The sequence below is a fragment of the Crocodylus porosus genome, unplaced genomic scaffold (genome assembly GCF_001723895.1).
Source record: "Crocodylus porosus isolate Cpor-Errol unplaced genomic scaffold, CroPor_comp1, whole genome shotgun sequence".
Lineage (NCBI taxonomy): Eukaryota > Metazoa > Chordata > Crocodylia > Crocodylidae > Crocodylus > Crocodylus porosus.
Genome location: NW_017728926.1, coordinates 14,054,667 through 14,066,917, shown reverse-complemented (window position 1 = coordinate 14,066,917; position 12,251 = coordinate 14,054,667). Strand labels below are relative to the sequence as shown.

At 45.6% G+C, this 12,251-nt stretch overlaps 2 protein-coding genes across 2 annotated transcripts in view; both read left to right on the top strand.

Moving 5' to 3' along the window:
• The window catches only part of LOC109314519 (arylacetamide deacetylase-like 3), a 60,993-nt gene extending 59,164 nt beyond the window's left edge, over positions 1–1,829 (top strand). Inside the window, exons 3-5 of the mRNA XM_019541734.1 lie at positions 3–129; positions 481–544; positions 1,027–1,829. Coding sequence (XP_019397279.1) covers positions 3–129; positions 481–544; positions 1,027–1,801 — 966 coding nt within the window. The 3' untranslated portion in view covers positions 1,802–1,829. The remainder of the gene's footprint in view (positions 1–2; positions 130–480; positions 545–1,026) is intronic.
• A 3,696-nt stretch (positions 1,830–5,525) lies between these two features.
• LOC109314518 (arylacetamide deacetylase-like 3) overlaps positions 5,526–12,251 on the top strand; it is a 10,096-nt gene continuing 3,370 nt past the window's right edge. The window contains exons 1-2 of the mRNA XM_019541733.1: positions 5,526–5,706; positions 8,750–8,890. Of these exons, the coding sequence (XP_019397278.1) occupies positions 5,526–5,706; positions 8,750–8,890 (322 nt within the window). The remainder of the gene's footprint in view (positions 5,707–8,749; positions 8,891–12,251) is intronic.

The window sequence follows — 12,251 nt, the reverse complement described above, 5'->3', positions numbered from 1 at the left end:
AGCTCTTCATCAAGAACCTGCAGTTTGAGAAGGTGCCAGTGAGGGTTTATGAGCCTCGAGCCCCATCTGCTGGCCTAAGAAAAGGGATCATCTTCTTCCATGGAGGCGGTGGGGTATTTGGAAGTGTTGGTAAGATGCTAGAGAAAAAAAAATGTTGTAAATATTTTGGAAAAGCTATCTCCAGATTTTACAAACCTGAAAGGGTGGCACATTTGGCTTCATATTCCAGAGGGTCTCTGATGGTTGACCTTTTAAAGGAGATGCATGCTGTTACTCTGCCAGGCAGATTTGCAGAAGAGGCACCTCCTTGAACATCAGTGACTCTTTGAAACAAAAGGCTAGCCTAGAAAAAGGTGTAATAAAGAGAACACTGGGTATGAAAGGGCAGTATGTTCATGAATAATATGGGGTATATATCCCAAAGATGAGATGGAGTAGAACTGACAGTCCTTAGCACCTCTAAAAATACTTGTTTTTCAGACACTCATGATCACGTGTGCCAATACCTCGCCAGAGAAAGCGAAGCTGTGGTTGCATCTGTTGAGTAAGTGCTGCTCAGTGCTGTTACATGGCGGTTGCTTGGTCTGCTTTGACTAGCCATTAGTGAGAAAATTTCACAGTTTTCATTTGGCTCTTGTGCCAACGTAGCCAGAATAGGCTCAGCATAAGACACTGAATCTGAGCATAAAAGAGAAACCTTGTACAATTAAAAGAGAAGGGGATGAAGGCGAGAAGCAGAGGGAGGAGAGAGACAGTTTATAAAATCATGTTACTGAAAATGGTCTGTCCTGATCCAGCGATAAGCAAAATCTTGTTGGACACTCTGCCAAATACTCTGCTCAGTGGTCTTACAAGGAAATGGCCGGTGGCATTTCCAGGCATCACTGCCATCATTTTTAGGAGGGTCCCTGTTTATGAAGTATTAACTGAGCAGTCTTCTTTGCGGGGTAGGAGTGGGACAGAGATAAAAATCCCATTTCTATGGGGTTCCCCTACTTCCTATTCACTCTTTCTTTGATGCCTTAGGTATCGTCTGGCACCTGAGCATAAGAACCCAGCCCAGTACGAGGACTGTCTCACAGCTGCCATACACTTCATGAGGAATCCAGAAGACTATGGAGTAGATCCAACATGCATTATCATAGCTGGAGACAGTGCTGGAGCCTACCTTGCTGCTACCACTACTCAAACACTCACAAGTAGGCCAGACCTTCCTAAACTTCGTGCTCAGGTTTTGATGTATCCATTTGTCCAAGGACTCGACTTCAATTTACCGTCGTATCAGCAATACTGTAGGGTCCCAATATTGTCCCGAGAACAAGTTGTTCTCTTTGCTTTGCAGTGCCTGAATGGGGACATATCAATTTTGAAACCTACTCTGGAGGGTGCCCATATTCCTCCAGAAATAAGGTTGAAGTACAGGAAATGGCTGAGCCCTGACAACATCCCTAAGGAATTTAAGGTCAGGGGCTACAAGCCACATTTTCCCACTGAGTATAGAAAAGATATCTATGAGCAAATTAGACAAGTGTTTGACCCAGTTGCTTCCCCACTTTTAGCTGAAGATGCCATTGTTTGTCAGCTTCCTGAGACTTTCATTATGACCTGTGAATATGATGTGCTTAGGGATGACGGGCTCTTATACAAGAAACGATTGGAGGACAGCGGTGTCCCAGTAACTTGGTACCACAGTGAAAATGCTTTCCATGGAATTATTAACCTGTTTGATAATGGCATGCTGACATTTCCAGCTGGAAAAAAGGCATTGGACAACATTGTAAACTTCCTAAGAGGCTTATGAAAAATCTTTATTTCTTCAATTATGTTCATCTTATGGAACCAAGGGTCTCAGGAGGTCATCTAGTCCCAGTCCCTGCTCAATGCAGGATTCTCCACTAGGGCTGTGCGAGACTTCAGACCCTGCTTTGGATCCAGAGAAGCTTTGGACACTTTGGGGTCGAAGCGCTGGCCTCACTAGGCTTCCCGAAGAGGTTTGGAGCCACCTTGGAGATCCGGCCATAGGGTATAATGGGGAAACAATAAAATATCTATAATGTTGTTGTTTTTTGTCCAGTTTGGATGAAATTTTCAGAAGTGGTAGACTCTGCAGAGTCTGAAGCCTGCGCTCCAAATTCTTGAAAACAAAACTTTTGTCACGTCTATGTGTTGTTACACTACAGGGAGGTCAAAACTGCAGGAGTGGTAGCTCTTGCTGAGGCCACAAAGCCTGCCAAGTTTCAAGAAGCTGGGTGACCCTGTGTGTGTTAAGGTGCAGCAGGGTGACAGCTGCAGGGATGGTGGCCCCTGCTGTGACCACAACACTTGTCAGCTGTTGAGGAGATCAGTGCAGGGGGTTCTGGGGCCCTGCACCCCTTAGATGCTGATGGACAAAACTCGTGACATGGGTGCTTGTGGGACTGACTGTGTCTGTCTTGGGGCAGGGAGGGAAGACACTACTGCAGGTTGCCATCAATTAGCACCTACAAAACCAGACTAAGGAGAGGAAAGAATCAATACAGACAATCAACTGCCCCAAGACAGACACAGTCAGTCCCACAAGCACCCATGGCACGAGTTTTGTCCATCACCAGCTAGGGGTGCAGGGCCCCAGAACCCCACTGCACTGATCTCCTCCACAGCTGGCAGGCATCGTGGCCTCAGCAGGGGCCACCATCCCTGCAGTTTTCACCTCCCTGTGGTGTAACACACAGCCGTGACATGAGTTTGGATTTCAAGAATTTGGGGTATGGTTCCCCCCAAACCCCTGCACCGATCTTCTCAAAACATAGCAGGTTTCATGCTCTCAACAGAGTCTACCATTCCAGCAAGTGTCATCCAAATCGGACAACAAACAACAAGGTTATAGATATTTCATTGATTCCACCGTTATACCCTATGGCCAGATCTTCAAGGCGTCTCCGAAGCTTCAGCTGGATTAAGGCAGAAACCGGGTCTGGAGCTCCAGATCGGATCACTGCCATCCAAAGCGGCTGGATCCAAAGCTTCTTTGGATTCAATCAAGGAGCTAAGTTATTTTTTATCACAGAAGTTGAGAGTGGGGTAGTCACATGATTTGTAGTCATGCACCTTTGAAAGAGGCCAGCCAATGAAGCATCTGCAATGAAATCATGAGGTGAGAATGCTAAGTCATAGGGCTAAAGCTACAGCTGTATTAGTATTCCTGGAAATTGTGACAAGGTTCAAAATAACTGGAACAGCTAGAGCTCCCTTAATTATTACTTCAGTTCCTGACATGTTGAAATGCTGTTCTGAGCTCAGGCTTTGCAATGAAATTGCCACATTTATTTTTTCAGGAGTGGGAACCTGTTGTTCAGCTCTGCCTTCCTAAAAGCCCTATTGGGCTGCAAGCAAAAAAACCCTAAACAGCCACCAAAAAGCCCCCAAACCCCTCCATGGTCTAATATTATCCTCAGGCACTGGAGATGACTGCCGCATGGATTCTGATCACATGCAGTGTTCAGGGGTGGATCCTAGGGGTGCAGTGGTAAGGATAACCCCTTCTTGCCACTGTGCCTGGCTGCTCCAGGTGAAGGGGCAGACTCAGAGCCACTCTTGCCCCACTCCATTCATGGGTGCTGGCTGCAGCTGTCAGGAGGGTAGGTAGGGGTGGTGGGGTGTGGGTATGGAGCCCCTAAGCACACAGGGCTGGCCCTGAGCCAGCACATTTGGGGTTGGGGGGGACTGCAGTACTGGGCCTCTTTCCCCCAACCTCTGCCCCTGCTCCGAGTTCTGGTGGACAACTGCAGCAAGGAGCCATGCTCTGTGGTGAAAGTCTCGGGAATTCACACAGCCCTGTGCTGGAACCGCTGAGCAGACTCACTGCTGGCAATGGCTGCACTGCTATGTGGTTCATCTGAAATACCTGCTGCTGCCTCAAGCTCGCCCCTGGCGTTGGCATTACAGAGCAGCAGGAAAAGGGAGCAGATTTGCTGCTCCTAGCTCCCGTGTCCCTGCATGTGTAGACACCTGCCCAGGATCATTTACACATGAATAGTTTACTTTCAGGTAAACTGATTTTGGATGAAATGCATGTGTAGATGCACCCAGCTTTATCCTCCTCCTCTGATTCAAAAGCAGCCTCTGCAGGCTTAATAAAGGAAGTAAATTAAAAACAGCTGTCTGACCTCTGTTCAGCACCCTGTCATTGGCAAAGAAAAGGACTGTGATGAGTGTCGCCATGAAGAAACAAAACCAGCTGATTTCTTTCTGCACTGCTTAGTATAGGACTGAATATCCCCTGAAGACTTGGTTCTTCTTTTTGTCTCCAATATAGAAAAGAGCATTAGGGATAAGGCTGTGTTGGAGGTGCTTGCATACAAATTTTTATCCCGTGGAACTCCACTCTCTTTGCCACCTATTAAACACAATCATCTTGTCATAGTAAGGACACGATTATTTTTTTAGTTGTATCACACTTGTTCATGGAACATGACATTCCTTTTCTTTGCTCAGAGGTGGATTAATGCCTCGGCCAGCTCTGCGCAGATGAAACCAGCATGCGTGATGTGGCAGGCCGTGACTCCCGGGTACTGGGTGGGGATTGACTGTGCCAAAGCCCTGGGAGTGGCCAGAGCCGCCAGTGGGGCCAGACACGTGTATGGCTGGGAATTGCCGATGACGGGGTGGCCCGAGAACAGCTAGGTCCCAGCCTGACCCAGCTGTGATCCTGAGCACTGGCTGGGTGCCACTGCAGCCAGACTGAGCCACGGTGGGGTGAGGGGCTGCCCCTGAAGCTCAGTCCATGCTGCACATGCCCGGTGGGCCCCAGCATGGAGGGGTGGCCAGGACTTCTGCCCTGGGCCTGGAGGGCAGTGCATCCCGCTCTGGCTACTGCTCCCACTGCACCAGCTGGGAACAGAGCCATGGCTACAGGGCAGGGTAATCTGCCCGTTTTTGCTTTACGTGTGATTTTCAAATGCATACCACCTATGCAGTTTTCACTCACAGAGGAGTTTAGGGCATTCTTATTCCGCTCATTTTAAATAGGGGAAGGTTTCATAGTTAGTAGCGTTGGAAGGGACCTGAGCAGATCATCCAGTCCAACCCCCTGCCATGGGCAGGAATGAATGCTGGGGTCATATGACCCCAGCTAGGTGATTATCTAGCCTCCTTTTGAAGACCCCCAAAGATAGAAGTGAGCACCACTTTCCTTGGAAGTTGGTTCCAGATCCTAGCCACCCTGACTATGAAGTAGCGCCTCCTGATGTCTAGCCTGAACCTACGCTTGATCAACTTGTGGCTGTTATTCCTTGTTACTCTGGGTAGTGCTCAGGGGAACAGGGTCTCTCCCATTCTCTGCTGGTCCCCCCAGTAAATTTATAGATGGCCACCAGATCCCCTCTCAGCCTTCTCTTGTGGAGGCTGAACAGGTTCAGGTCCCGTAGCCTCTCCTCATAAGGCCTTCCCTGCTGCCCCTCGTCCATGCGAGTGGCCCTCCCCTGGACCCTCTCCATGCTGTCCACATCCCTCCTGAAGGGCAGTGCTCAGAACTGGTGTTGGAGAAGATGGGTATCTGCAATTACATCAGCTTTATGCAGTTTGTATTGGGTATGAGGATACATGGCATGAACCCCAAGCTTTGCATCAGGAACTTGGAGCTTGAGAAGGTGCCCGTGAGGGTTTACCAGCATAGAGCATCATCTTCTGTCCTAAGAAGAGGTGCCCTCTTCTTCCATGGGGACAGTGGTATATTTGGAAGTGTGGTAAGATAATGGAAGAGAAGATGACAAATGTTTCTGAAAAGGGAACTCTAAATTTTCTCAGATCTCACTTTGAGGGGATGATTGTGGCCTCAGATTTGGGAGGAAGTCAGTATTTGACTCTTTCAAATTGGACATCTTGATATTTTGCTAAACAGTGTCTGAAGGAAGAGGGTTCTTCCTGAAGGTTACTGTATCTGAAGCGTAAGTAGGCTTGGCAGGATTCGAATTTATTGATAAACACTGATTTCACTTCACACTCAAAGCTGGATGGAAAAATATTTCCACCAATAATAATAAAAATTTATAGACGCAGGACTGTAACAGGGAAACCTTAGCCCTGTTACTGGACAATGGAGAAAGAGTTGGAGGGACAGAGGGTGGAGAGGTTAGAGATGGAAACAGTGGGGAGCCTAATGACTGCTTAGTTAAGCAATTAGCTGCTATTCCAGCCTAATGACACATCAATTAGTAATGATCTGCTCACACCCCATGTTCCCAGAGCTCTGGGAGTGCCCCTGCCCAGCTTTTTCCTGCAGAACAAACAGAATGATATAAAGCAGCAGTGATTCATGGATTTATGGATATTTACTTGTTATATTTTGACATGTGATTTTATAAAGCTTTTAACAGTGTACTGTCATTACTAAATTGTCTGCCCCTGACACCCTGAATTTGCACAATTCTGAAAACTGTAATCAATAAAAATAAAAATAAAAATTTAAACCCCCCAGACCCTCCCCTGCTCTGATTCATAGGTTCATTAATAGATCCATAGATGTTATGGGCTGGAAAGGACCCCTCAAGATCATCAGGTCTAGCCCACCTGTGCTTGGGCAGGAAAGATTGCTGGGGTCAGATGATCCCAACAAGGTGGGTGTCTGGACGTTTTTTGAAGATATCCAGAGTAGGTGATTGCACCACTTGTGGGTGAAGTCTATTCCAGACCCTGGACACTTGAATTGTAAAAAAATTTTTCCTTATGTCTAATCTAAAGTGGTCTTCTAGTAATTTATGGCCTTTAGTCCTAGTCTTCACCTGGGGAGCCCTGGTGAACAGACGATCTCCCCATCTCTGATATGCACCCTTTATATATTGATAGGCTGCCACCAAGTCCCCTCTGAGTCTTCTCTTCCTCAGGCTGAACAGGCCCATGACTCTCAGTCTCTCACTGTATTGCCTGCTCTCCATACCTTTAATTATAGGCATACCTGTCCTTTGGACTCTCTCAAGCTTCTCCACATCCTTCCTGAAGTGCAGTGCCCAGAACTGGATGCAGTACTCCAGCTGCAGCCTCACCAAGGGCAAGTAAAGCATGAAGATGATATTTTGAGTCTTGTTTGAGATGTATTGGTAGATGCATGCAGTGATTTGTTTGCTTTGCCAGCTACGGCATCACATCGGTGGCTCATGTTCATTCTGTGGTCTATCAAGACCCCCAGGTCTCTTTTGGTTGTAGTGCTAGTAAGTGTAGCACTGCCAAGCCTGTAAGTATGTTGTGAGTTGTTTCTCCCCAGGTGGAGCACTTGATGCTTCTCAGTGTTGAACATCATCATGTTTTGATCTGCCCACCTTGTAAGCCTGTCCAGGTCAGCTTGTGTCCCCAGCCTATCCTCCAGCGTGACCACAGTCCCATAATTTGGTGTCACCTATGAACTTTGCCAGTCCATTTTTAACGCCCAAGTCCAAATCATTAATGAAGATGTTAAAAAGTACTGGTCCAAGTACTGAACCCTGAGGGATGCCACTGGTTACCAAGCGCCACGTTAACTCAGTTCCATCTATTATTACTCTCTGGGTCCTTCCTCAGAGCCAGTTTCCTAGCCACCAGGCCATTGGGTTACCAAGGCCGCAGTTCTCCAATTTTACCATGAGCACATTGTAGGAGACCACGTCAAAGGCTTTTTTGAAGTCCAAATAGATGACGTCAACCTCATCTCCCTTATCCAGGCAGTGTCTTACCTGATCATAGAAGGGCATGAGGTTGGTTAGGCATGACCGCCCCGCAACAAAGCCATGTTGGCTATCTATTATAATGTTGCTTTCCGTTAGCCTTTGCTAATGGATTCTTTGATAATTTTTTCCAATATTTTTCCAGGGATTGAGGTCAAACTGATTAGTGTGTAATTCCCTGGATCCTCCTTCCTTCCCTTCTTGTAGAAAGGCACCACATTGGCCCTCTTCCAGTCTTCGGGAGCCTCTCCTGAGCATTACAAGTTCTCAAATAGTTTTGACATGGGTTGTGCGATGACATCAGCCAGTTTTTCAGCACTCTTGGGTGCAGTTCATCTGGGCTTACTGACTTGTAGATGTCCAGCCTCTCTAGATGTTTCCTCATGAGATCTTTGCCAACTGTTGGTGGGTGATTGGCCTCACCTTGATCATCCTGTATCCTCTCAAGCAGGGTGGTAGCCTTGGACTGGTGGACTACCGATGCAAAGTAATCATTTAGGAGTTCGGCTTTCTCCTGAGTGTCGGTTATCATCTGTCCTATTTTGTTTAGCAGGGATGCAGTGTTTCCCTTATTTTTTCTCTGATTTCTTATGCATCTGAAGAAGGACTTTTTTTATTCTTCTTGACTTCTGTTGCCAATGTGAATTTGGTTTCTGCCTTTGTAGGTCAGAGAAAGGCTCTTGCTGACTACAAAAACTTCAAACTTTCTCATTCGCTCCTCTGCTGAGTTAGTCAAATAGGCCCAATGCAAGACACTTGAGAACAGGAGGGAAACCTGATAGAATATTTTTAAAAAGGAGTTGGGGGTGGTGGTGGACATGAAAGCTTAGAAGAGATCATTTTAGTAAAAAGAAAATTGTTGATCCAAAAATTAACACACACCTGTCAGGTCCCACACCAAGTTCTCCTTGGCTTAGTGCTTATGCAGACGAAGGGCCCAGCAGGATTTATAAGCATGGACCAAGAGGTGCCAGTAAAACTGCCTAGTTGCCTTGCTCTGTACTCCCAAAGCCCAGTTTCTGGACATACCCTGTATATGCACAGAACTGTTCAAATGTTTAACATTCCCCTTCTAGGCCTCACCGAGGTAGACCAGGATCTTTCCTCTGCTACTTTGATTGAAGAAAAGAGAGTGAAATCTAAACCCTACAATCTCTTCACCAATTACTTCTCCCCATTATTCTGCCCATGGAAGGAAAGAGAGAGTGGCTGTAAAGGTATAAACCAGGATGGCTGTTATTTCGTTGGTGGTAGAGAACTCCATTGGAGGTTGCTGGGAACACACCTTGTATTCCAACACATTTCTGGGCCTTGGGAACTGATTGGTGTACTGTCCAAAGAGTTCATGAGGAATATTGATGAATATTCCTCATATTGAACTTCGCTGTTGCATGCCATGGATTAAACGCAGAAGATAGTTTTCACGACTTACTATAATATAACTGGCATTTCTTCTAACCTCTCAAGACTCCAATACTTTTCAAACTGAGCGTTTTTCATCAGTAGTTATACTCAGTCTTTTGGTCCCATGGGCCAGAAGAGTAATCCATGGCCAGGGTGTGGAATACGATCAGGCATCACACCACTAGCACCTAAGAGGATCAGGTCTTTACATTGCCTTTGCCCACTGATATCAGGCTCTGAGGCCTCACGCTGCTGCCACCTGGCACAGATTCCTGTCTTCAAGATGACCAAAGATACTGTTAGGAAATCGGCTCATTAATTCCCAGCTTCAGGACGGTGAAACATCAGAGGACCAGTTTCAAGCAACTAGCAAAAACATCTCTGTTGTCACCTACAAAATTCACAGACTTAGTACAGGCAGAGGGCAGGGCAGGGCAGGGCAGCACGTTAGTTCAGGAATGAATAAGCTTTCATAGGCAACAACCTATATCCAATCCTATGAATTGCACTGCCTATAATTGAGGCTTAAAATAGCTGAGAGCATTGTTGTCTCTCTTTCACCTTTGAAATAATTAAGAGGCCTTTATTTATGCAGATGAGGGGAGGCATGTTCTTCCTACCACAACCTGACAGATTACCTTTTACCAGGGATCCTCAGGACCAGAAACAACAAATCAGAGATCTGAGAGAGTCAGGTCTTCCGGTGCCTTTATCCTGAGCTAAGTGAAATGCAGGGCACCCTACTACTGGGACTAACCCTAGCAGCTTTCGCTGCTGTCATGCTGGGGGGCCTGAGTACACTTTTTCTCCAGCTCTCCAAACTGCAGTTCCCTCCTGGAGTGGATCAGCCTGGAAAGTACCGAATGCTTGGAGCTCTAATGACAACCATGTATACTGTGGTGAGTTGGCCTGGCCCCTACGGGTCCTGTGTACTTTCTAAGAGAGGTGGGGAATTAGATGAACTAGGTTTCTCTCTGAAGTGAGTATAAGAGGCTGCTTTTATGCTTCCCAGTGAGCTCTGTCAGACCATGCATGATATTACAACGTCAAATTTTGCCTGGCTCCAATATAGGTACATATTGTTGTGGGAATATTGCCAACCCCAGGGCTCAAAAAACCATGAAGCAAGCTCCCCAACCATCATATCACCTTCAAAATCAGGAGGCTAGTGCCAGGCAGCGTTAGCAGAGCTGGGTATGCAAACATGATTCTCATGATAAACCCAGAGATTTCAAATAGTAATCCATAGTATTAAAAACATTTCTGACCTGTTGTAGTCTTGGCTTCTTTGCAACAGAAAATTTCTATTATTTGTGTATAGTCCAAAATGAGGGAAAACGAAGACCTGGCATTTTCCAAGGAGCACCTTGGGTCTGAACAGCTTCAGAACTACTGCATGGGATTTTAAGAAACTGTTGGAGTTGATTTTATTCCCACTCATGAAGCAATGCATTTAGGATGCATTCAGGGCACAATTTCAAGTTTCTACCTACAGACAAGAGACTGGGCACTCTTTAAAAATATTTAAAGACTACTCTTTAAAGAGTATGCTTTAAAAATATTTAAGCCTGAAATTCTCAGGGAATCTATCTACTGTCACTGCTTGATGAAAGCCTGAATAGCCTTCCCTTCTGAGCCCAGGTATTGCCTGCCTCCAAATGAGCTAGAATTGCACTCATATGAATACATTCATCTGCATAGCTGAGTTTGGGATTCTCCCGAAGATATCAGCAACTTGAAAATCCTGTTCTCTCTAATTACCGAAGTACTGGTTTGATTGTGCGGCAGACAATTAGATACACAAATTAGTGAGTGAGAAATGACACACAAACACACATGGAGTATACTATGCCAAAACTATATCTTTGGTTTTAGTAGATTTCAGTTGGATTTGATAACTAGAAATACAGTTCTCCTAACCGGTGTATCCATTTTTACAGATAAGAAGGCGTTCTAGGAGTAGGTGTTACCAGAGTCATAATACGTTTTCATCGCCACCGCACAGCCACAGCCATGTTTGGTTACCTCAGACTTAAGAAACATGGAAGTGAATTGATTAAATTGAAATGTTACAAATGCAGACTGACTTGCTGCATAATTAAATTCACTTCAGTTTGGATCTGGTTCTTATTCACTAAGTCTATGAAAAAGAGCTTCATAACCTTATCTATTTGAATCACTACACCCCATATAGCTCCCACTTCAGGTCAGATACTAGTCTTACTAAAAGGCAGCAAAGTGCAATTCTATTCCACCAGGTCCAAGTCCTGAAAAGCCATTAATATATCTACTCTTCAAACCCACTCTTACCTTTAAGACTAAGTCATAAAAAAGGAGAAAAGACAAGAAGGACCCACACCCCTTTTGGCATTACATACTTTTTGTGGACTCAAACAGAGTGGGAATGGAGTTGCACTTGTTCACCCAAGATGAAAATGGAAGATCTTTGGGGTACGAGGGCTGCCTTATTTTACCCTACAAACAGTGTAGTAAATTGCTGAAGGTGGTCCACTTCCACAACATGCCTCATTATTTGCATAGCCAGAGTGCTTCATGGTCTCAGAAAATAAAACCACCTGAGAATTTAAGAAAAGCTTAACTGAGTTGTGTGCACACTGCTATCTTGGTGTTACCAACTAGAAATCCAGTCCACCTGAGGAAATAAAAACAGTCTGTGTGCAGAATCTGAGTCAGTGAATCAGTGCAGAGTCCTTGTGTCAGATCCTAATGCAACAGCAGAATGACTCTGGCTTTCAGTAGGGATAGCTGATTTCTTTTTCTGCTTGTAAGAGTAGACACTTGCAGGAAGGATTTTTTTACGTTGGCAAGATTAATTTCCTACCCTGTTTTGAGACACTAGAGACACTTGGATGACAAATTAATCAAGCATCATTTCATTCAAATCCAGTTTCTTCAGGCATAAAGACAAAAAAATAACAATCCCAAACAACTAGGGTTCAAATTCTGTTCAATGTCGGCAGGAAGATGGACTGAGATGACTATCCACAGGAAAAGCCAACATTGCAGCAGTTTTCTTTGTGCATTGCTTAGTATAGGACCAGATATCCTCTGTAGGCTTCGTTCTCCCTTCAGGTCCCAGGCTAGAAAAGAGGCCCGTGAATAAGGCTGTGTTTGGACCTGTGCAGGCTGAGCTCTACTCAGGGCTCTTTGTCT